Genomic DNA, 22,186 nt, shown 5'->3' on the forward strand with positions numbered 1-22,186 from the left:
AAAACAGGGGCGCAGTGGGAGTTAACTTTTTGGGGGGCAAAGCTGTAAATTTTCCGATAAAACTATGATTTTTCCGACAAATTTTTTTCTCAATATATTCCTTGAAGACTACCCTTGCTGCATATACTGCAACACTTGATGCTACAAGATCACGAATTGATCTGGAAATTGTTAACGAATAGACCGTTCGTTATACACCTTCAAGTTCAACAATAACTTTTATTCTAACAAAATTTACCAAATATAAATCGCTATGAACAAAACTGCAACTTGTTATAAATTTACACCCCACAAGTCTTCTCGCTATGCTAGCAATAAACTGTCACGTTAGTGTTTATAGCTGTTTATAGCAAAAAGTTTTTTTTGGCAAGTTTTTAATCGCGTCATAATTACTTTGCACTTATTTATGCTAAACCTTAAATGGATATAACGCGTCCAAAAGAATAGCTTTCCTTTAAATGATATTTATATAAACTGCTACTCCAGTTGCGGATTCAAGGGGGGGGGGGGCAACTAGGAGCAGTTGCTCCTCCCTCAACGAGTTGAAGCAAGTCTGGCGCTCCTTTTTGGAAATTGTGCGCCCCTTTTGAATAATGAGAATCTGGTGAAATAGTTTCTGAGACCGATAGGTTAACTTTCTTCAAGGATTATCTCAAAGGTATGTTGTTTTTTCCGAAAATGGATCTGAAAAGTTGTATACAGCGAACTCTCGTCACCAATTTTTGCAAATTTTTTAGCGCCCCCACTACCAACTGCCCCTCCTTCAATTTGCTCTGGATCCGCCCCTGTGTTATTCAAACAGCATCTTTCTCAAAAGAGGTGTGGCAGCATACAAATTGATGATGTCACCATAGTCTATCGACTGTAAAATATCACTTTCGACGTTGATTGTTATCAGAGATCAATCGGCTACGGTCTTGTCCCATTGTTGACCGTAGCCGATTTTTTACAATTCTCATCTTTGAAAAAGCTCTTTTATAGTTTGTTGAACCTATTGGCAAAGTGACGAGAACCTTGCAAAGAAGGACCAGCTGTGGAAAGGCACTTTGCAGGTTGTACTTATCATCAACTGAAGAACTGAATGGAAGTTTTCTCTATTCAAAGCCTTGGCCAAACGATTCGATTTTTCGCTCGATCTTTCTCTCGACATTTCATCACAAAATCGAGCGAAGTCCAGCATGGGTGGCCAAATGATTCGATCTTTCGCTCGATTTTTCATTAAACTTTACACTCACGCCAACAAAATGAAGTCAAAGAAACGCAAATCGGCTGCCGTGTTTATCTTGCGTGCAAATATCCTTTTACAATCTCTTGACGAACTCGAGCGACACAAGACCCTGTTCGTCCGTTTTATGCAGGAACCGCCATTAAATACAACTTATTTCGTTTAAATCAATTACTATTTTCAGGCAAAATTTTGTTTCTTTTGACTAATTCCATTCTTAGAATGAAATTCATCACTTAAAAAGGTCCCCTGGACCTCGAGGCCCCAGGGTAGTATGCTCCCCTGCCCAGCATAAGAGATGATTAGATTTTCGTTCGACAACACCTTTTTCACTCGACTTTTTTGATAGAGATCAAACTTCACTCGACATCACTCGACGCCAATCGACTTGCTCGACAAGGTGGCCAAACGACTCTATTTTTCACTCGATTTCTTGTCGAGTAAAAAATCGAGTGAAAAATCGAGTAGTTTGGCCGGGGCTTAAATCAAGACTTTCTCCTGCAGCCAGCTGAGGGCTGCTCTTCTCTCTAACTTTCCTAAATTTAAGGTAATTATTGACGAAAGAGCTGTACTGATCTCTTAATCTTTCGTCATCCAGGCCGTAATTCTTCGCAACCTTTTTGAATGACACTGCACACAACTGCCTTTCAATTGTTTTTTGAAAACTTTCAGGGTTGAGCAAGGCAAAATCTGTCAAAATTGACTTATGAGACGTGAATCTTGTATTCATTGAGCTGATAGCTGTATCTACTTACTACTATCACGATGATATACGGACTCCCTATTTCCTTCTAATTTATCCATGCAATTTTCCCCTGGCATCTTTTTCTTTCTGCGTATTCGTCGCTCGACAAAATTTTGCTCTTCTAAGTCATGGCGAAAACAATAACTTTTTGCGTCTTCTACAACACCAGCGAACTCATTTCGAAATGAACAATGAACTGAGTTGAACTTTAGCTGTCGAAAATGGGAAAAAATAACGTTAAGCATTGAAGCGAATATAAAAATTTTAGGAGATATGCATAGTTCTCAGTAAAAGAGATAATAAATAGTTTAAATAATAATGAACAAAATTGCAGTAGAATACAGCATTTTTTCTGCAAATCTCCTGAAATTTCGCACCCCTCTGGATCCGCCCCTGGTCAAAACACGCCACATACACTCTAGTTTCATTCTTTTGAACTGGTGCAATTTTTATGGATCATTGATGGGATAATTTTGAAAATAATAACCTCCAGCCTGATAGCTACGCGGTCCATTGTGTCACTTGCTGCCGTGTTTGCCATGAAATGCGAACAATTTCATGGAATTGAACACCAGCACAGGGCCGTCGGAAGCGGAGGGGCTGGAGCCCTGCAATAATTTTCAAACTGTACTATAATTCCTTCATATTAGTGTATTGAATGAGAAGAAATACAATTGGTAGCCCCCCCCCCCCCCCCCCCTACTATGAATTTTGTTCCAACAGCACAGCAATGTCAGCAAATGATTGGGTTGTTTTTCTCTGCATTCCAAAAAGTTAATACTTTTCTTCCCTAATTATCTGGAGCCCGAATGCTTGGATGCCTGACACCTTTCACACTTTGATAAGGATGCTATTTTAGACGTGCCAAAAAATCTTAACAGAATATCTCGTATTGAAACTGGGGATCAGTGTGTCCATGTCAATGCCCCCCCCCCCTAATTTGTTGAAAGCAAACAAGTATTTTGCTTTGCAAATTTGTTTGACTTGCGCATTGAGCCTCGTTCTGGGAAATCTCGAAACTAAAAACACAGAATGCAGATTATTTTGAGTGTAATTCAGTTTTAATCAACTCCACTGCAATGGCATGCGAAAATGAGGAATTAATCCAGATTAAAGCAGAAAAACAGGAAGAAGATGCTGAAATTGCCCAGCCTTCTTCGTATAACAAAAAGGACGATCCTGCTTGCAAGATTCTAAAAGAATGTGACAACTGTAAATTCAAAACAGAAAAGGAAGGGCCTATGTGCTTTAATTTATTTGGTGAAAATGATTTTTGCAGACCAACATTCACAGAAAATTTGGTAAGAAGAAAGATTTCAATATATCTTGAGCACTTTGGATAGTTCTAGAGGGTTAGGCCATGCTTAAGGTCCAGTTTTGACCTACTGCACCAGACTGCAGAGTATAGTAGTTTTTCTAGCAAGAAAAAGTGTTAGTTTGCCTGGCTATTTAACATAGATTCATAATATTAATCTAAATTCTCCTACAAATCTGTTTCTAATTAAAACCTTCTATGAAGTTTGTTTTTGTTGTTCATTTAACTAGATTAGTTAACCTTTAAATTTCTAGTATTGTAGTGTTTTATATCTCTAACACAATCATATATTTTGTCTATTTTCTCTTTCAGTCAGATATCAATGAAAAGAATGACAATCTTTTAATGCAAATTTATGGTATGTTATGAAACTTGATCTTGTGATCTTTTCTACTCAAGATTTAAAGATGTTTAACATATAACAAGATGATGGTTCTAAATTACCACTTGGTGTTGGCATCATGCTGTCTTCCGTTTCTCTTTAAGAAGGGTGCAAAATTTAGCCAACCATAAATGATTGACCGTAATTGAGTAAAAAGGTTTACATGAAGATGTCAGTTGCCAACTTTTATTCCTTTGTTTTACTTCTGTTTTGTACAATGTTGGTCTGTTTAAAACCAAAGTATAATTTCATTTTGGTCAAGGTTAAATATTTGTAAATCAGTGTGTTATTCTTGGGAAAACAAATTATGATGCACCTAACAACTTTAGAATGGCAGATAATTGACGAAGCCTTTTGTAATTATTTAACATGGGCTTTTTCAAAATCAGTACAGTTGGGTGGGGAAGCAGATTAGGTCTTGGCGACATCTTTGTTGCAGAGGTACATGAAAAATTTCAAAATTCCAAAATCAATTATTAAGTATTAATCTTATTGCAGCAGGAGTTTGGCCATTTGGGTCATTAAAGATCACTACCTAGGTCACTGCTTGAAGTATTGTTCTGCTATTTTCTTTTCTCTCATAAGTACCTAGAGAGCATTCTCTTTTAGGAGCAAATTCAGAGTTCATTGGAAGGTCTCTAGAAGTATGTTCTCGGTGTAATGTGTTCCAGGTACATAACCTGTTTTCAAGAACAGAGAATGAACTTTGTATCAAACTCAATCTCCGTGGATTTGCACAAGCTGTTTCCAATAACATAATAAAAACCTGTGAATCTAGAAGTAAAGAAACAAGATGCCAAATGGTGGGTATTTGTAATTTACCCAGGTCATCACCTGCATATGCAATTTTGCATGGAGATGAAAGTTTAGATCCTGGTCGGTGTCAGAATTTGAAAATTGCTTCTCCAAATGAAAAGATCACCTACCAACAATCACTTCTTGGTCGGCCTTCTAGGGCTGAGTATTTGACATCTACAGAAGAAACTGGGAAGCCCCATTTGATCAAATCTGTCAAAGAATTAGCCTCCTTTGACCTAAATAGTTATAAACATTTTTCAAGTATAAATGAGTCACATAACTTGCCAATGAAAGAGTCAGCCAAATATTTGGAAATGCATACTTCTTCAGGGAATTATCATGGATATGATATGCCTCCATCTCGCAACCCAACAAGAACTCATGATTCGCTTTTCACTGAATCATCACTACTGTCAGAATATGGAGGTGAATATTTTAAACTCAGATATGGTTCCTCTCCTTCAGGATTGGAAAATATACCTTCGCTGAGAACGGTCACAACCAGTAGAAATATGTCACCGTATTTAGATACTAGTATCAGATCTGAGGAAAGCAGTCCCTCGCAAGTTTGCAACCCACAGGGCAGTTTACAATCAAGTGTTCCCAGTGACTGTAATGCAACTACCAGTTCCATCATGCTTGGTGATAAGAGGCCCCATGATCGTCTAGAAGAACACCCAGTTTCCTTGAGGAGACATCAAACTCAATTTAATGCTCCAAAAAACGAATCTGCTTTTTATGATGGAATTGAAAATTCTGATAATGAACCCTCTGCCAGACTCAGTTGTGTAGTCACAAGGTATCCAGCAAGCAAAGTACCAAAGTTTTCTGCAGCAAACAATGTATATTTTGAAAGCCAAAAAACTCCAATAAATTTTCAAACATTTGGAACGAAGACTATTCAAGAAGCCACTCAAAGGGAAAGTACCAACTTGGAAACTATAGCCATAAGAGCAAATAAAGAAGATATGATGATACCAGAAAAGATTATAGGAAGTGAAAATGACCTTGATAATCCAGAAACTAATGGAGCTATAAAGCGCTCCAATCTCACTTCAGTTTCTGAGTGGAGCAATGAAGATGTTGTTGCTTTCTTCAAGAAAACGGACTGTGCAGAATATGCGAAGGTTTTTCAGGAAGAGGTAGGTTATAACCTTTTTATTAAGCTTTTTTTCGTTCTATTGCACGGAGCTAATACAAATTCCCAAAAAATGACTTTGTTATTATAGCAAAACGGTATTTTCAGCAGCGGTTTTAGGGACTGCGGGGCCCGGGGCCAAAAACATCTGCGGGGCCTTTGTTCTTTACAATTTCTATCTTTTTTCTTAGGTGTGGGGCCCCTTTTTGCTACCATAAGCGCGGGGCCTGGGGTGATGGCCCTTTGGACCCCTCTCAAAACCACCACTGGGTGTTACTTGCTCTAAGTTCTTTTTGTGAAGGGCGCTTTAACCATGACATCGGGGGAAAAGGAGAGTGAGCATAGATATACAGGTACTAGGGTCAACATTAAACATGACATTAGATAAATGTAGAGTCATGAGAGGTTCTAATATCACAGAGGCCTAGCCGAATTGGCATTTGTTGTTCATTGGAATTTGTTGTTCATTGGAATAATGCCTTTTAACTTAAAATATGGTGCGGTCAATGTTGAATACATTACTAAAACATACAAGAGACAAGAGAAAACTGTAACTGGGATTCAACGTGACGTTTTTTGCGTCATATTAAACTGCTTCTCTTTGTAGAACCCATTTCCTTTCATCACCTACTCAGAGGTGGCGCCAGAAATCTTCCGACAGAGGGGGGTTGGAGCTTCCGACAGGGGGGCTAAAATGACTAAAATAAGCAGTTTTCGTACGTTATTTTGTCAAATTTGCTTCGACAATAAGCCTTAAACATCCTCAGATGTGGGGGGGGCCAGATGCTTCCGACGGAGGGGCTGTAGCCCCCCCTAGCCATCCCCTGGCGCCACCACTGCATCTTCTACGTTCAGATGATATGTAAGCATTTTCTGTCTTTGCTTGTGAAGTTTTTAATCACTCGTTCAATTCTTTTAACGTTGTTCCATTTAATATTTGTAGTTTATCTAACGCCATTCATTGTCAGAACTAACTGGTGTTGTCAAAGAGCTCTCAAGCCACTTGTTAGTGCTCGAAAACTTTATTTTGTGTTTTAGTTTACAACCGCACGCTTTTTCTATATCGTTATCCGAATACGACACAGTTAATCATGAGGTTTCAACTGATGTGCGCTTGGAGAATGAACCTGTCGAAGTTTTTAACGATCTGCAACTGCTGCGAGTTGATTTCGCACTCTAAACGAGCATATGCTCTACTCGACGGTGTCTTTGTTTTGCGAAGTGTGTCCATCCATTCAAGCCTCTTTAATGAATTTCCTACTGAGAGACGACCTCAAAGCCTAGTCCATTAACTTCGGAATCAAACGATTCTTGCGACTAACTTTCTCATTACAAAATCTATTTCACCGTCAGTTGCCCTTTTTCGTTTCAAATGTCTTCCATTGCGTCATATTGATGTTACAAATGACATTTAAGAATAAAAAGCTTGAAAAGTTGGTTTTTAATTCATAATCTTTTGTTTTGAAGTACAGTCTGTGGCAGCTTTGGTTTGAGGCGATTTTGTTTTTGATAGATATACAGGAACCTGTTTATTTGTTTTTTATGTTGTTTTTAGTTAGGTTTGTTTTTAACTTCTTGACTACAGGCAACGGTTGGCTAGTGTTTTTGTACAAGGACGTAACAAGTCAGTAGTTTTACACCTCCCAACTTTCAGTATCGTTCTTATATTAGGTGCTCGTTGGAGCGATTTTTCACATGTGTTTTTATTTTGTCGTAGCTTGGCAGTACACTGTTAATTTCTGGACAGCTTGCCTTATAGGCTAAGCTTTGCAGTACGATATCTATTGTAAAAACAGCCACATGATATCGGCAAAGGATTCACAAAGTTTGTCGTTCGAAATTGTGCCCAAAGAGACAATGTATATAAAAATTCTGTCCTAGCAATTGCTAGAAGCCTGGGTCATTTATCGTCAGGGACGCCGGAGAAGGGGGCGCGGGGGATCAACCGCTCCTGTTTTCTTTTGATAGGAGGGGCAAGGGGGGGGGGGCAGAGTTCCCTTTTCATTAAAGCGCCCTCGAAGCCAACAATTTGTGATAATCAGAGAGATCCATACAAAATTCTGCTTTTAGTACTTAATTCGTGAAGACATTTCTCAAAACTTGTTAAATAATACCTTATGCCAAAAGATAGCCATATCAAGATACATACAGAAGAGCGAAATAAAATGGCAGATACGAAGGAATTAGTAGAGGCTGGGAGTTATCTTTCAAATGCCCTTTTACTCAAGCCTGCCCTTTTGCCCTTGCTCGTTCCGGCGTCCCTGTTTATCGTGGAAGATTGTTTTGAGATTTCTGAGCTGTATCAATGTTGGTGAAAAGAGTATTTTCTTACAAATTCTTCTTTTATCGTGGGAATGTAAGCACTGATCTTTAAGATCTCGAAACGATGGTTCAGATTGTGCGACTTTGAAGATGCCTCTGTCTTTTAAAGGCGATTTCACCGTGTTTTTTATCTTTTATAAACCTTTCTATCATTAAAAATTTATCAAAAGGTCAAAGCTATAGTTATAATAGTACTACTACCTCCCTACTTCCTACTACCTCATGATCTTTAATTTAAGAATGCTTGTCGATTTTACTTCCATGATTGCAAGAAGGAAATAAACTTGGAGTAAGCATACAAACACTTTTACCACCGTAAGCTTCGTATTGTCTATAGTTCAAACGCCACGTCTCAGTCTATTCTACCAGATTTGTAAGTGGTATGTGGGGTGTACTTCTCAAAGGCTTATGGAGAAAAGTAGAACAGCGATGCCTGGTTTGTTAAAGTTAGAAAATGCCCTTTAGAATGTCATTAGGCAATAGGCCAAGAGTCCTGAATGCGCCAACAAGTACATTTGCGCGCAGATTTTTGAAATGTATCCTTTGATAAAAGAGAGCCCGATGGCGATAACTGTTCTAAGGCCCCGTTCACACGGGAACGCAATCGTTCCGTTCCATTTTTGTTCCAGTTTCTGGAACGGAAAAGTATACTGTTCACACGGTAACGGAACGATTGCGTATCGATTTTTGTTTATGTTCAGACGGGAACGCAATCGTTCCGTTCTGCAATTTGCGCGCCAAAATAAGCAAATGATTTTTAATGCGCATGTCCATAATGGAGATAGATTTCATCATTTCGATTTATCTCTGAGCTATCTCTGAATTTTTTAAGCAATTTGAATAAATTGAGAATACAAAAGCGCCCGAAAATAAGCAAGCTCGTGGGAAAATTGAAGCCAACCCTAAAAGGAAGGAATTTCAATGTTTGCAGAATGGTGTTGAATCTTTTAAATGGACTAAGGGCGAGATTCAGCCAATGGTGTTTTTCAACTCCTCCATTTTCTTCGTTGAGTTTATTATTGTCACCTTTTCCTTCCCTCAACAACAACACAGACGCATGCGCCCAGGGCAAAACTCTTATCGTTCCATTTTCTGGACCAGTTCTGCGCGTTCACACGGGAACGGAACGGAACGATTGCGTACCGTTCCACTTTTCGTATCACTTATTTTATCGTTCCACTTTTTGGAACGGAACGATGTCGTTTGAAGCGTTCCCGTGTGAACACAACCCCTGAGCGTTCCGCTTTTCGGAACGGAGAAGAACGGAACGGAACGATATCACACAGACTGTACATGCAAACTATGTAGGACGTTCGTGCCACAGCTTGGTTTTTTGTAATTCTATCTTTTGAATAGCTCAGGTTTTTAAAGTTTTTTAATGGATCATTTTGTATTTAAAATTTTATGCATTTAATCTCGTATGTATTTAGTTGATGTAGTAGTTTTAACAGTTGGCTTGGATTAGCTCATTTCTTTGTAAATAGCTATGCAGCGTCAACTTTAAATAAATTGATTATTATTATTATTATTATTATTATTATTATTATATCGTTCTCGTGTGAACGGGGCCTAAATCGATGATTTTCTCGCTACTGCACTGATTATTTTTCATGTCATCAGTGTTTATTCGCCTTTCTTTCTTTCCTTTGTCTGTTTGCACACTGGCGCGCAATACACCCCTCTTCTTGGCCTTTTTTAATTCAAAACCTTTGACGATTGCAGAAATGATAGTCTTTGCGATCATTGATGACAATCATCAGTAGAGCTTTTTTATAGATTCAAATCTTGCTATGGCAGTTGTAGTCTAAGCTGCTTCGTTTTTTGGTAAAACAACCATCCTTTAACTGTTTTTTTTGTATATGGCTGAATGGGGGTCTAAATGGGGGTCTTATGAATGCATAGGAATTTGATCTTATTCTAAAGATGTTTAATCGCTATTAAACCAACAGTTTTGCGTACGTATAAATGTTTTAGTAGGCTTTAATGCATATAACAGGACTGTTTGGCGTTGCTACTCATAGTTTTAGAGTTAATGCAATCATCAGGCAACTGTTTGTCTAAGCTGGCGTGAAGCTCAGAGTTGTAACTTAGAACCTTCCTGTTCAAAACACCAGCTCCTGTACAGCTTTGCCTATACGACGTCGAGTGATCTTGATCATTAATTTTAGTATGTAGCAAACCAATTCCTGTTCGTGAATTTAATGATTTATATATAAATAAATTCAAAATATTTCATATCCTTTTATAGGAGGTTGATGGTAAATCGCTCTTGCTACTTAACGAGGAAAAGCTGAATAAACTGCTTGGTATAAAAATCGGACCAGCGATGAAGATCGCTCGACAGATTCAGAAACTGAAGTCTTGTTTCGCGCCTGAAATGCCAACTAATAGTGAATAAAATGCACGAGGTTGGTTGACAATAGAAGAATATTAATATTTTTGAGATATTGGTGTTCCAGCTGATATACAGAATGAAATCCTTCACTCGAAAGTATAATTCCTGTTACAAAACTAATCATGTCCCTGATGGTGCGAGATCTTCGTTGGATGTATATATTTCCAATTACTGATTTTTATTGACAATTCTTTTTATGCTTTTTGTACAAATATTTGTTGACTGTATCTATTCATTGTTAATGAATTCAACTGGGGTATGCGATGTTGCATTTGTAGAAAACATCAGTCCAAAATGATTTTCTTCCAAATTATTTGGAAGGAAATGCTCTTCTTTTCTCATCTTTTTTTCTTCTCATCTATTTGTACACCGTAAGTTTTTTAAGCCCCAGGTGTTTTTCAGCAATTAAAGAGGGGGGGGGGGTGGTAATAAGTTTTGATTTGATGAGAACTATTGAACGGCAAATGAACAAAGTAAAAATCTCCGTTTTTTTCTAAGTTTACTTACTAATTGAATTTTTCCTCCTTAAAAGCGGGGCTAATAAAAGAGGGGGGCTTAATTGAGAGGGGGCTGTGTTTTTTGTGGACTTTTGTGGACTTTTTGTGTTTTTGATGTTCAGCAACCACAACATTTTGTCTTGATTAAAATGAGTAATATTTGATAGATGCCTTCACCTTGCCGGACATTAAACCTTTGCTTAAGCTTTTTCATAGTATTTTACACGGAGTTACTACAAGGAGATCACAGGGGGTATCGACCTAATAGATTTGCAGACTTGTCAAGTTTCAGTTTTGCAAACGAGTGAGTTTATTTGGAATGGTGGGGGAAATCTTGGGGCTCCATCCTTAGTACCGGAGCCCAAGAAGTCAGGAAGGAGCATGGAGATCCCTTCCCAATTTCTTAGGCTTTGATACCCAGGGTATGTGATCTCAAGGCAGACGGCAGATCCGCAATAAATCCCGATATGATATTGGGGCGCAAAGACCGAGAAACAAATTTTTGTTTGGTGGGAGGCAGCCCTGATAAATCAGTGTAACAACAGCCATATTTTACAAAATAAGAGTATTTTACTTATGCAACGTAAGTTTTTTTGGGGAGGGGGGGCAAGGCCCCTCCGGGCCTCTGATATTTCAGTTCTTGTGGGGGCGTGACCCCTAGAACATTTTTTGTTCACCGCGCCCTCTAGTGCTTTGTTAACGCCTGCTTTGGGGAAACACCCGTTACACCCTGTTACAAACACTTTTTGCAGGTTGTCTTGAACATTTGTCAATTGTTGGATGCTTCCAAATCTTATTTTCACGCTATTTAAGTAAGATCGTTGTCTTCTGTTCATTTCAGCAAAATTGCGTGAGGGGACTGTGTAGGTCTGGATTTGGCGAGGCCTTTCGCTAATCATAGTTCCCATGACAACCACATAAAAACAGCAGCGTAGTCCCATTGCGTTTCTCCTAGCATATTGCCAATGACTGTCGAATTTCTCACTGTTACGTGATCGAAACCGTTCGGCTGTGAACAAGCAGATGTTTAGTTCATAGAAAAACGGTACACGCACCGATATATTACTAATACTCGCTAACAGGGTTGCAATTTTTTTTTGGGGGGGGGGGGGTTTTTCCAAGCAGTCGTTCCCAGACTTAATAGATGTATGGTACGAAACGACTCTCCGGGAAGTTATTCTTTTTTTGAACATATGACCAGGAGCGTCACTTGAGGGGGGGGCTGGTATGGAGGGGTGGTACATCCCATACGACAAAACTGATTTTTGCAGGGCAAATGTTTTCTACCTAGGATCTACTTTGTTGTTTATCTTATATGTTTGTTCACTTGTTTTGATCACGTGACCTGCGAATAGGCTGGCTTCAAGTCGGCGCGCGAAACAAAAGGATAAAACTTAGGACTTCCAGACCAAAGTTTTTCTATTGGATAGAATACTCTTTGAGTCATCGTTTCAGATGTTGAAAAATGAGGTCTCATAAAAATAAATGTGGGAAAGAACCTGTTTGCTACACTTGCTTTTCTTAAGTGTTCATCAATTTCGAGTCTTGGATTGTTTTCTCGCAACATCTGTTCTCTCCATTATCAAATACAAAACATAGTGTTTCAAACGAAGTTGCAAAATTGCAAGTATTCATGACCTTTTTGTTCATTTTCCACCAAACATGTGCTGCGTCCACGCCTATTTGTTTCAGTGTAGCATGTCAGAATTTCCAATGAAGAGTGAAAAACAAAGCATCACCTCTAGGTGCAGATGAGAAATCAAATCGCTCAATGCTGCTTGACATTTCCGCGAAACTGGATGTTAGTAAAATGATGACTATATTTATCATAATTTTCACATTCTGAGCTTACATTAGCAAATAATTGTGGGAATATTCTCCGAAGTGTAGATTCTGGTTGTGAAGAAGACAGTAACACTTTTTTGTCATAATCATAATCATAATCATAATCCCTATCACAATTAATTTTGTTATCATTATGTACAATATTACTGCTTATGAGGAAAACAAGAATAGAAACCAAGAAGCTGTATTTGTTTCCCCCATCCACTCAACCTCAGCCATCTTTCCCTGTCTACCACATCTTCTTTTAGCCTCCCCCGGTTAATAGGTATGTAAATATGTTAACATTTTACAAAGGCTCAATATGCCTGTCATATTTGTCCGTTTATAACAATCCTATGCACACCAACCTTTTCTCTTTCTTTATTGAAATCCTGAATGTCTCGTTTAATAATATCTCGATATGAACCAAGCAGCCTTTCGAAAGCATCTACTTCTAAAACCGCACACGTCACTGTGCCAACTGCAAAGACGCTTGCTTTTCTTGTGTCTTTCATAACCAAGGCCAGCTCACCAAAATGATCCCCTGGTCCCAATCGCACTATTTCTGTCTCCTTTCTACCTGTTTTGTCTACCACTTTGACCTGCCCTTCCACCAAGAAATACATGCAATTAGCTTCATCTTCCTGCTTGATAATGCAAACGCCATTATCATAGTGCTCCATTTCCAGGTTGTCAACAAGTCTTGACCTCTCTTCGAACGACAAAGTTGACAAAACTTTGGACCTTTGTATGATATTTTCGATTTTTTGTTGTTTCTCAGCTAGCTCGGTCACCAGAATCGTTTTGAAAGATCTCTGATCTAGGCACCACAAAACCCCATCGTTTTGTGCTATCACTGTGGCCGTTCTTGGGCATTCGTAGAGAAGAGCTAGTTCTCCGAAACTGCCTTTACTGTCCAATGTCTTTTTGATGCAGTAATCCCCAATTTCTATATGGAAAATGAATTTCCCTTTTTGCACAACGTAAAAATTGTCTCCATTTTCTCCCTGGGTAATTATCGTTTCGCCTTTTGTGACCCTTTTTTCAAACATGGCTCCTGTTATCATGTCGAGTTGGTCGTTGTTGCAATTCTTCACAAGCGCTATATTCTTGAGGGCTTCTTTGATGAAATCAAGTTGCTCTTGCGTCTTTTCATGGAACACTAAACTCGTTTGCCGGTCAATTTTCATGGGATCTATTGACGGGGCAGCCACTGCTTTTCGTCTCCCTCTTGGCGCATGCAGCCACAACTCTTCGCTTTCCATACATTCTCCTCCAACTATCCTGCTTGTCAAGTGAAGGCCGTAATCGGCAAGTTTTTCTTCAGTCGATTTCCGTCTTTTCCTCTCGCGTTCTTCTTTGCAAGATTTAAAATATCCTGCAGCATAGTCAATCAGATCGTCTGGATTTTTTTCAAGAACAGTTATGATGAAGTCTTTCAAGAAATTATGATAATTCGGTGGAAATGTATACTTGCTCATCTTAAAGACAGTGCACTTTCCAAGTAATATCGATAATCTTCGCTTCTCACCAAGCTTCGTATGAACAATCATGCACGTATGGTAATAGTTCAAGCTCAAAAATATTTGAAGACAACGGACGATCGACTTACCGATTTACAGAATCGTAAAGAAATGCACTGTTGCCATTTAACGTCTTCATGAAAGATCGACAACAAGGTTATGTTGCAATGACTCTTGCAGTTTGCTACATTGATCACCGTGACTCAAAATTTCTCTGTATTACCGCAGATCTTCTAAACGCTTAAACATTGAGACAGATTTTGAGGCTACTGCTATCAGCAACATGTCCTCCGCAAGAACTCGAAAATAGCTTAACCTACTGCACAAGCAGATGACTATGAAATGGGCAGGTGTTATGAATAATTCCTTCCTAAGTTTCGAAATTTCTTCCACGTTCTACAAAATTTGGGTACAGCGAATCAGTTTAGGTAAATACTTTGGTAAAATGCGTTGAAATTTTCGTGTTTGAGCGTTACCAGATTTGAACCCATATTCGATCAAAGGTGCAGTGAGACGTACATGGGTTTAGAACGTTTCATTTCATCTCGTCACTTGTTCTTCGGAGGTTTATTTTGATGCCATAATTTCTGGTATATAAATATCATACAAAACCAATCTCCAGCTAAGATCACATCACATTGCATGCCTCTCTAATCACTTCTACAACCCATTACATTTTATGCAATCAGAATACAGTTTCTAACCCCCCCCCCCTCCTATATATTGATCGAAAACTTTAACATTGAAATCAGAAAAAAACACAGGAGAGCTTGAGGGTGTAACCCATGAAAATACCTAAACGAGAACCACAAATAGACCGGTGCTCGCAAAATTTATTTAAGCAACTTTCAATCTTGCCTCAATATTACAACCGTAATATTTTAAATTGATATACACATTTCAATGAATGGAGGACTAGCCCCCCTATGAAGCCCGCTACGCGGGCACCCGATAGCCCAAAATTCGTAAAGATTAGTCTCGAAAAGACAAGAAGTGTATTAACCTCGATATGAAAGAAATTAGCTCCGCACAGGTCACCTAATTAAAAAACTACTTTCACTCCTGTGCGAATAAAACTCACACTCCTGTGACTATCGCTAGGAAGGATGGAGCCTCTACCCTCTGTCCATCTCAGACGACCCCCTTCAGGTGACCTGTGCAAGTCAAAATATATTTGTTTTAGCCCTAAATGACTTTTTGTGCTCGTTTAATATTTCGCAGGCTTATCTAAAAGCCCTGTTTTTTATTCCGAATTCTACTTTAAATCTTGACAGCAAAATGTTTCTGTAAGCCCCCACCAATTCGTTGTCCTCTTTGAAACATTTTCTTACTTTACCCACAGAAGTTCTTCTATTTATTCAGAATCAAATGTTTAGGATTTCTAACCATACACTTTTAGCCCTCGCTTACCTATGGTGAAGCTCGAAAACGGGTCCTTGCTTTTCGTAAAAGAAAAGAGTTTTAATGCAGAAGCCCTTGTCCCCTCCCTACTTTCCAGTTGGCGTCGGATCCTAGGTGTCCTTGCTCAAAAGAGAGAGAAAAATGTCTTGAAAACCATCTGAAAAGAGACGAATGAGTCTCCTTAACTAATTGCGGAAACTGTTGAGAAACGTCGACACGGTTCTTCCATAGAATTTCCACAAAGGAGAAGCGATGGACAGTGGCAACGTGATAACAAAGAAAAATGTTATGTTATATATCGAAAGAACCAAGGCAAAAATCGAAAAACGAAGTTCACCATGCAATATTAGAGCCCCGAGTGGACGAGTCTTAGAAAATTGAGCAAAGTCGGCCCAGCAGCGTGAGTGAAGATACGCGCCGCAAAACAATGGCAATCACCAACAAATCAGCGTTTCTAGCTCATTTGCATATCCGAACATTAGTATTATTGCAGAAGAGATTACCCGCGTTTTAAATTTGTTTAAATGGAATACTTAAAGAATATGTAATGAAGAAGAAAAGTTATATTTTTCTCTCATCCAATGCAGCAAAAGAGAGAAATTTTTAAATTCTTAACCGTTGCTAACGGTGCTAGTACTGCGAATTTAAAGTGATTTAACAGTTAATTGCAATGTTTTGAATAAATTTACATATCATGACGTAACAGTACTTAGAGTTAGTTGTAGAGCACGACGCCATGGACGTCGTAAGTGTGGTAATATGTGATATGTGAGCACATGATTGGAACGTGTAGAATGTGTAATACGTGAGCACATGATTAGGCCCTTTTTAACAACATAACACTAATGGATAGAAAAAGCTCCATGAGGAAAAGGTGTGAGCTAAATTGTCGGTCATTGTCATTATTCTATTCTGCGGAGGAGCGTCTATCTGGAAAGGAGAAAATTTCCTTCTTCGCAGCTAGACGCTGTTTACAAGCTCGAAATTTTTTGGCTGTGGTACCCAGGGTACAGAATTCCATTCTGCGATAATTCTTGCGGTGCAGATCTCAATATTCTCTCGAGGTTTGATTGACTCCTGTCGTAGACGCCACTTTAATATGAAACCATCTACAAGAAACTATAAAACACCAAGCCAAAAGATGAACGAAAAATTAATCCTTGATCTTAAGAAACTGCTCACCATCATCCTTGATCTTTATGTTATACGTTAGACACTAAATCCCTTCAGTTTAAAAACTTGATATTAAAAATAAAAATTGAAAGAAGGAATTACATGAACATAAGTAAAACTAAAGCTGAAATATAATTAAGAAGAATAACATATTTACGTAGCAGCTGCTCTACCATTACCACTTTTTAATCCATTAAGAGTGGAGAGCTCTCTGATATCTTGCTGATATTAATAGGCGTATCATTTAGAGAAAGCCTTCTTTGACGTTTTCCTTATTATATCTTGGGATTTTCAGGCTCCTATAATTACTTATTTTATATTTAAGAGTGCCGGGTTCTGATGATATCTATCCCAAAGGATTCAGGACATTGCTTGTTTATTGTTTTGTATATCATAAGAGGGCAACAAAGTTCAACCGATCAAGCAATAAAGTTCAAAAGTGGTTTTTTCTCTTTTGTCCATAGAGTCCATAGAACCAAGACCTCGAACTTGGCCTCTAATAAGACCTCTGTAATTTGGTCTTGGTTCATAACTCTATGAACCAGGCTAAAATAGCAGTTACCCATTAGCAAATTATTGAGAGTTATTTTATGCTGTTCTTTCAGATTATGTGGTCAAAAGTAAGAAATTCTAAAAATAGTTTTTGATGATGTTACATTTCGGTACTGTTTTGTCAGTTAGTCTGGCCTTAGCAATAGAGTACCGAAGTGATGACGTCATAAAAGTCTATTTTCAGAATTTTTTAATTTTGATCCCAGAATCTAAAAGAGCGTCGTGAAATACCCCTAAATTTGCAATTTCAGTCTAAGGCATTACAAATTGGCTGAGATATGGCCACATGAGCACAGGCTCTTGTTCTATCAAACCTCTGTAATTTGGTCTTGGTTCATAACTTTATGAACCAGGCCAAATCAACAGTAATCCTTTAGCAAACTTTAATTCTTCCATTGGCCATATCTCGCCCAATTTTGAGCATATCTAATTGATTTTGCGAGGTATTTTATGCTGTTCTTTCAGATAATGTGGTCAAATTTAAGAAATTCTAAAAAAAGATTTTTGATGATTTCACATTTCGGTACTTTTTTATCAGTTAGTCTGGCCTTAGCAATAACAGAACAGGCTTTATGGTTAATCCTGCAGACGTTAATGGGATATTCAATTTTGATTTTGAGAAACTACCCTAGAATGCTTTAGCATATCGTAGATAACCATCGACAAGGGCACGATATACATTGTCAAGCTGGTATTGAGAAATAATACTTTTCAATTTTTAATTGAGTTAAGACCGCCTGAAGGAGATCTATTAGGTCATGTGATTGATGACATGCAATTCAACTCATCGAAGAAAAGGCAGACATGGATAGACACGACTAACAGGATGAATGCTACGCTAGAAATAATCTCACTTATGGAATATGTTGTTTTAATGTAAAGTTCGCAGTATCAAGGAGTCTCTTCATATGTAAATAAATAGAACATTCGCAGTGCTTTTTCGCTTTTGACTTTTTATATATTTTTCACAAGGAACCGGGAACCTTTTCTGGAGTTTCGTCTCTATTAGAGGGACGAGGCGTTTGTACAGCGCAGGGTCATCCACTTAATCCCCCACACCGCCACACATCTTTCCTTTCACTTTGCTGAGTGGCTATCACAGTTTACCTCTTTATCCATCATAACCCCTAGTGATTAAATCTTTACGGCGCGTTTTATATCTGAAGTATTAAAAGTCAGTGGTTCCGAGATTTTAACTTTGTTTGTTCTCCGTGGATGGCCGATAATAATGTTTTCTGTTTTTTCAGGGTTTGCGCTTAGCTAATTTATCCCCAACCGTTCATAGTTCCTTCTTATTTCTTTGTAAGCATTTGTGATCAAATCCTCAACGTTATTGGATGTTAACGTACAGTGACTATCGTCCGCATACATATTAGACCTTGAAAACTTTAATTATTTTCAGGTAATAATTATTAACTTAAATAATTATAAGTCATTCGGGAAGACAATAAATAGAAGTGGTCCCAAGCATAATCCTTGGGGTATATCACATGTTGTCAATCTAATCCCTGACTGTTGTCGAATAACTGAGCAGAACTATTTGGTATCGCTTAAGAAAGATGTGAACCATTCTCCTAAGATTCCCTTGATAACGTATGCAGCATTTTTATTGATGTTCCATGATCTACGTTACAAAATGCCATTTCAAATCAAGAAATGAAGCTTAGTTAAGTTGTTTGTATCCATGTGGTCATACCAATAATCGGTGCCAGTTATAAGGAATGTTTCAGAAGGGGATAATTTCCGAAAAGCAGATTGGTTTGGTCTTAATATTTTGTTAGTAGAGATATATGGACTAAGCTGATGAAAATCTATTTTTTCCAGCACCGTAGACAAAACTGAGATGACAGAGATAAGCATTGTTTGCATTTTGCTAGCAATGAGCCTTTGCGTGCATGGTAAATCGCCGATGCCAATCATGCGGAGTAAAAGTTTGGGAATGGTAGCCTTGATCTTCAATCTGATCTCAAAGAACGTAAAGAAGACCTGTTTCGGTTTTTTTAGAGCTCCATGACCAGGCACCGCGGAGCAGGGGGCTGGGAGGGCTTTAGCCCCCCAATTTTGCCAAAAATGCACAGTATCAAGAGAAGAACCATCAGTAAAGCCCCTTTTTGTTCGATTTTAGCCCCCTCTACTTTTTTAAGCCCCCCCTTTTCTCAACGCTCCGCGGTGCCTGATGACACGATGCTTGTTTTCAATCTCCATGTCCAATCTGATTCAGCAAGAACGTTGCAAACTCATCACTTGTTAATAAATGGCCTTGATAAAACAAGATAGCGTTCTCGTTCTTGCATTCCAAACCTTCAGTGTTGTTTTACCAAAGTAGACCACCTTACGCTGTTCTGAACGACGAGGATGTCCTTTTCTTCCTGTGTTTTCCGACTTCATAGCTCCTTTCGATAAATCATAAATGTTTTTGCTAGACTCAAATTGATTTTTAGACTGTCTGAAAATGCATTATGGGATGCCTGTGTAGCGCAATGGCTCATTGTTTGCAATGAGTCCTTAGCAATTTGTGTGACTTTTACTAATTTTAAGATACCTAGAAAAATACCATGCTTCGACTCGTCTGAGTTGACAATCATGGCTAATTGTTTCCAAATAAAGTCTACTCCTACTGCATCATTAAATTAGCGCAGTGGTGGTCTTGTTTCACAACGTCATATTTCTTTTAGAATATCTTTACTTATAGAGTCATCGATATTCCCTTACATCGACATTTCCTTTCATTCACTTCGTTGTTTTTAAAAAGCAAATAGGCAGTTTCAAATTGTTGCTGTTTTCTCAGGATTCAGCAAAAATCTTCAGCATTTTTATCGTTTTGGAATAGGCCTGAACACTGTGCCTATGCTCAGAAAAATCTCTGTGAAAAGTTCTCATGGAAATCACATTATTGTTGAAGAAAGATCGGGAGCATTTTGCGTTGTGTTGCAGAACATGCAGTCGTATGGAAAGTGCCAAGCCAAAGACCGATTGAACGGTCATTAATAAGCGTTTGCTGGTGTCTTGCTAGCAGAGAGTGACTAGAATGGAATTTCTGCAACTTCTAAGTTAACATCATCGTCTTTGAACAGAGGAAATATATTTTCTCTAACTTCACACGTCAAAATGTTTGTACATCTCATCTTCCTTAAGCTTGCTTATGCGAGTATGGAGGATTGAAAAAGTTTGGCTTTTGACGTTTGCTGGAAGTTTTTCATAGGAAGTAAAGTTGTATGAACGTCATCCACAGTTGTAAAATCAATTTCACTTTGCAAGTGCATATGTTGCAATGGGGTTAGATCATGCAAGCTTCTTAAACATGGGAAACTCATTTGAACTATTAAACTCTGTAAAAACGACCAGCAACGGCATGGGATGGTGTAGGACCAACAGTTGATTACACAAACAACTGTATGCGCAGCTGCTCGAACAAGAGAGAAACAGGCGTTGAAAGCAACTTTTCTGTGAATGTGTAAGCTCTCATTTTAAGGAAGGAATGCTCCACGGTTCTCATTTTTCATATGATTATTTTTTGCCCTGCCTTGCCCTTCTATTATAAGTGCTATTGTTACGAGAACAAAAACTAACTAAATCAATGAATGTAACAGAATAAAAAAGTAACAGCTATCAAAGTTAAGTGAAAGAAGTGATGAAATTACTAAATTATGTTACTTGCAGGCACTGCAATCTTTGCCTCCTTTACAACCCTTGCTTTACCTGTGAGCCTTACATCACAATTTTATGGTCAATGGCGGACCTTGCGTAACTGGAAAGTCTTGCCTCACTTACAACCTTACAACACTGGCAAGCCTTGCGTTATTTTTAGCCTTTGCATTACTGGCAAGCCTTGCGTTACTTTTAGCCCTTGAACTACTGGTGAGCCTTGCGTTACTTTTAGCCCTTGAACTACTGGTGAGCCTTGCGTTACTTTTAGCCCTTGAACCACTGGTGAGCCTTGCGTTACTGGCAAACCTCACGTCAATGACAACCCTTGCGTCACTTCCAGCCCTTACATCACTGGCAAGCCTTGCGTTACTTTCAGCCCCCGTATTACTGGCAAGCCTTGCGTTACTGGCAAGGGAAAGTAGAAATTTGCAAATTTTCGGCACTAACAAGGGGGCTAAGCCCCCCTGAGCCCCCCTGAGCCCCCCTGAGCCCCATTGAGCCCCCTTGAGCCCCCTAGCACTACACCCTTGGTCACTTTCATCCTTTGCATTACTGGCAAGCCTTGCGTTATTTGCAAATCTTTCGTAACTGGCGAGCCTTGCGTCACTTCCATATTTTGCATCACTGGAAAGCCTTGCATTACTGGTGAATCTCACATCAATGGCAAGCTTTGCGTTACTTAGCTAAAGCCCCTACATCACTGGCAAGCCATGCGCTACTGGCGAATTCTAGTCACCGGCGAGCACTGTGTTAATAGCAAGCCTTGTATCTTTGGTGAATCTCTCGTAATTGGCAAGTGTCGCGTTACTGGCGAATCTTGTGTCACTACGAGTCTTGCGACGCAAGGAATCTTTGATTATGAGCGCGCATTGAGTCACTGCCGTAACTGTAGATGATGTGAATACCAGGCTTATCGGATAAATGGCGAGTATCGACGCGAATTTATCAACTACAGCAAAAATCTTGCGTTGCAGACACTCCTCTACCACAGTACGTACCGTCGATATCATCTAACAAGCACACCGCGTTGTATCCTGACAGTCACACCAAACTGTACCCTGGGTACCAGACTCACTATATAAAATAATTTCATATATAGTGAGTCTGGTACCCAGGGTAACCAAACTGTAGCCTGCGTTCAGGAATTTATGCATCAGGTGACGGGGTAAGAAAAGACATCAGGATGACATCACACCGGTGTCAGCTTCTGGTAACAGTTAACGCAAAAAATGTTGAATATTACTGGGG

At 38.9% G+C, this 22,186-nt stretch overlaps 2 protein-coding genes across 4 annotated transcripts; one reads left to right on the forward strand and one right to left on the reverse strand.

Annotated features, from left to right (window-relative positions):
• Positions 1-2,967: 2,967 nt before the first annotated feature.
• LOC135689622 (uncharacterized) lies at positions 2,968-21,418 on the forward strand. Of its 3 annotated transcripts, none has more exons than XM_065206928.2 (5): positions 2,968-3,271; positions 3,598-3,643; positions 4,277-5,607; positions 10,174-10,333; positions 19,115-21,418. In XM_065206928.2, the coding sequence occupies exons 1-4, from the start codon at positions 3,050-3,052 to the stop codon at positions 10,321-10,323; spliced, it is 1,749 nt and encodes a 582-aa protein (XP_065063000.2). In that variant the 5' UTR covers positions 2,968-3,049; the 3' UTR covers positions 10,324-10,333; positions 19,115-21,418. The 3 variants fall into 3 exon arrangements, with proteins under 3 accessions (XP_065063000.2, XP_065063008.2, XP_065062992.2); XM_065206936.2 differs by lacking the exon at positions 19,115-21,418 and adding an exon at positions 15,797-19,107; XM_065206920.2 differs by lacking the exon at positions 19,115-21,418 and having other exon boundaries at positions 2,969-3,271; positions 10,174-11,894.
• LOC135687341 (cAMP-dependent protein kinase type II regulatory subunit) lies at positions 12,971-14,194 on the reverse strand. The gene has a single exon (XM_065203882.2). It carries the CDS (start codon positions 14,192-14,194, stop codon positions 12,971-12,973), a length of 1,224 nt encoding a protein of 407 aa, XP_065059954.2.
• Positions 21,419-22,186: the final 768 nt, after the last annotated feature.

Source organism: Rhopilema esculentum, chromosome 10 (assembly GCF_057945365.1).
Source record: "Rhopilema esculentum isolate cy_ngs chromosome 10, ASM5794536v1, whole genome shotgun sequence".
Taxonomy (NCBI): Eukaryota; Metazoa; Cnidaria; class Scyphozoa; order Rhizostomeae; family Rhizostomatidae; genus Rhopilema; species Rhopilema esculentum.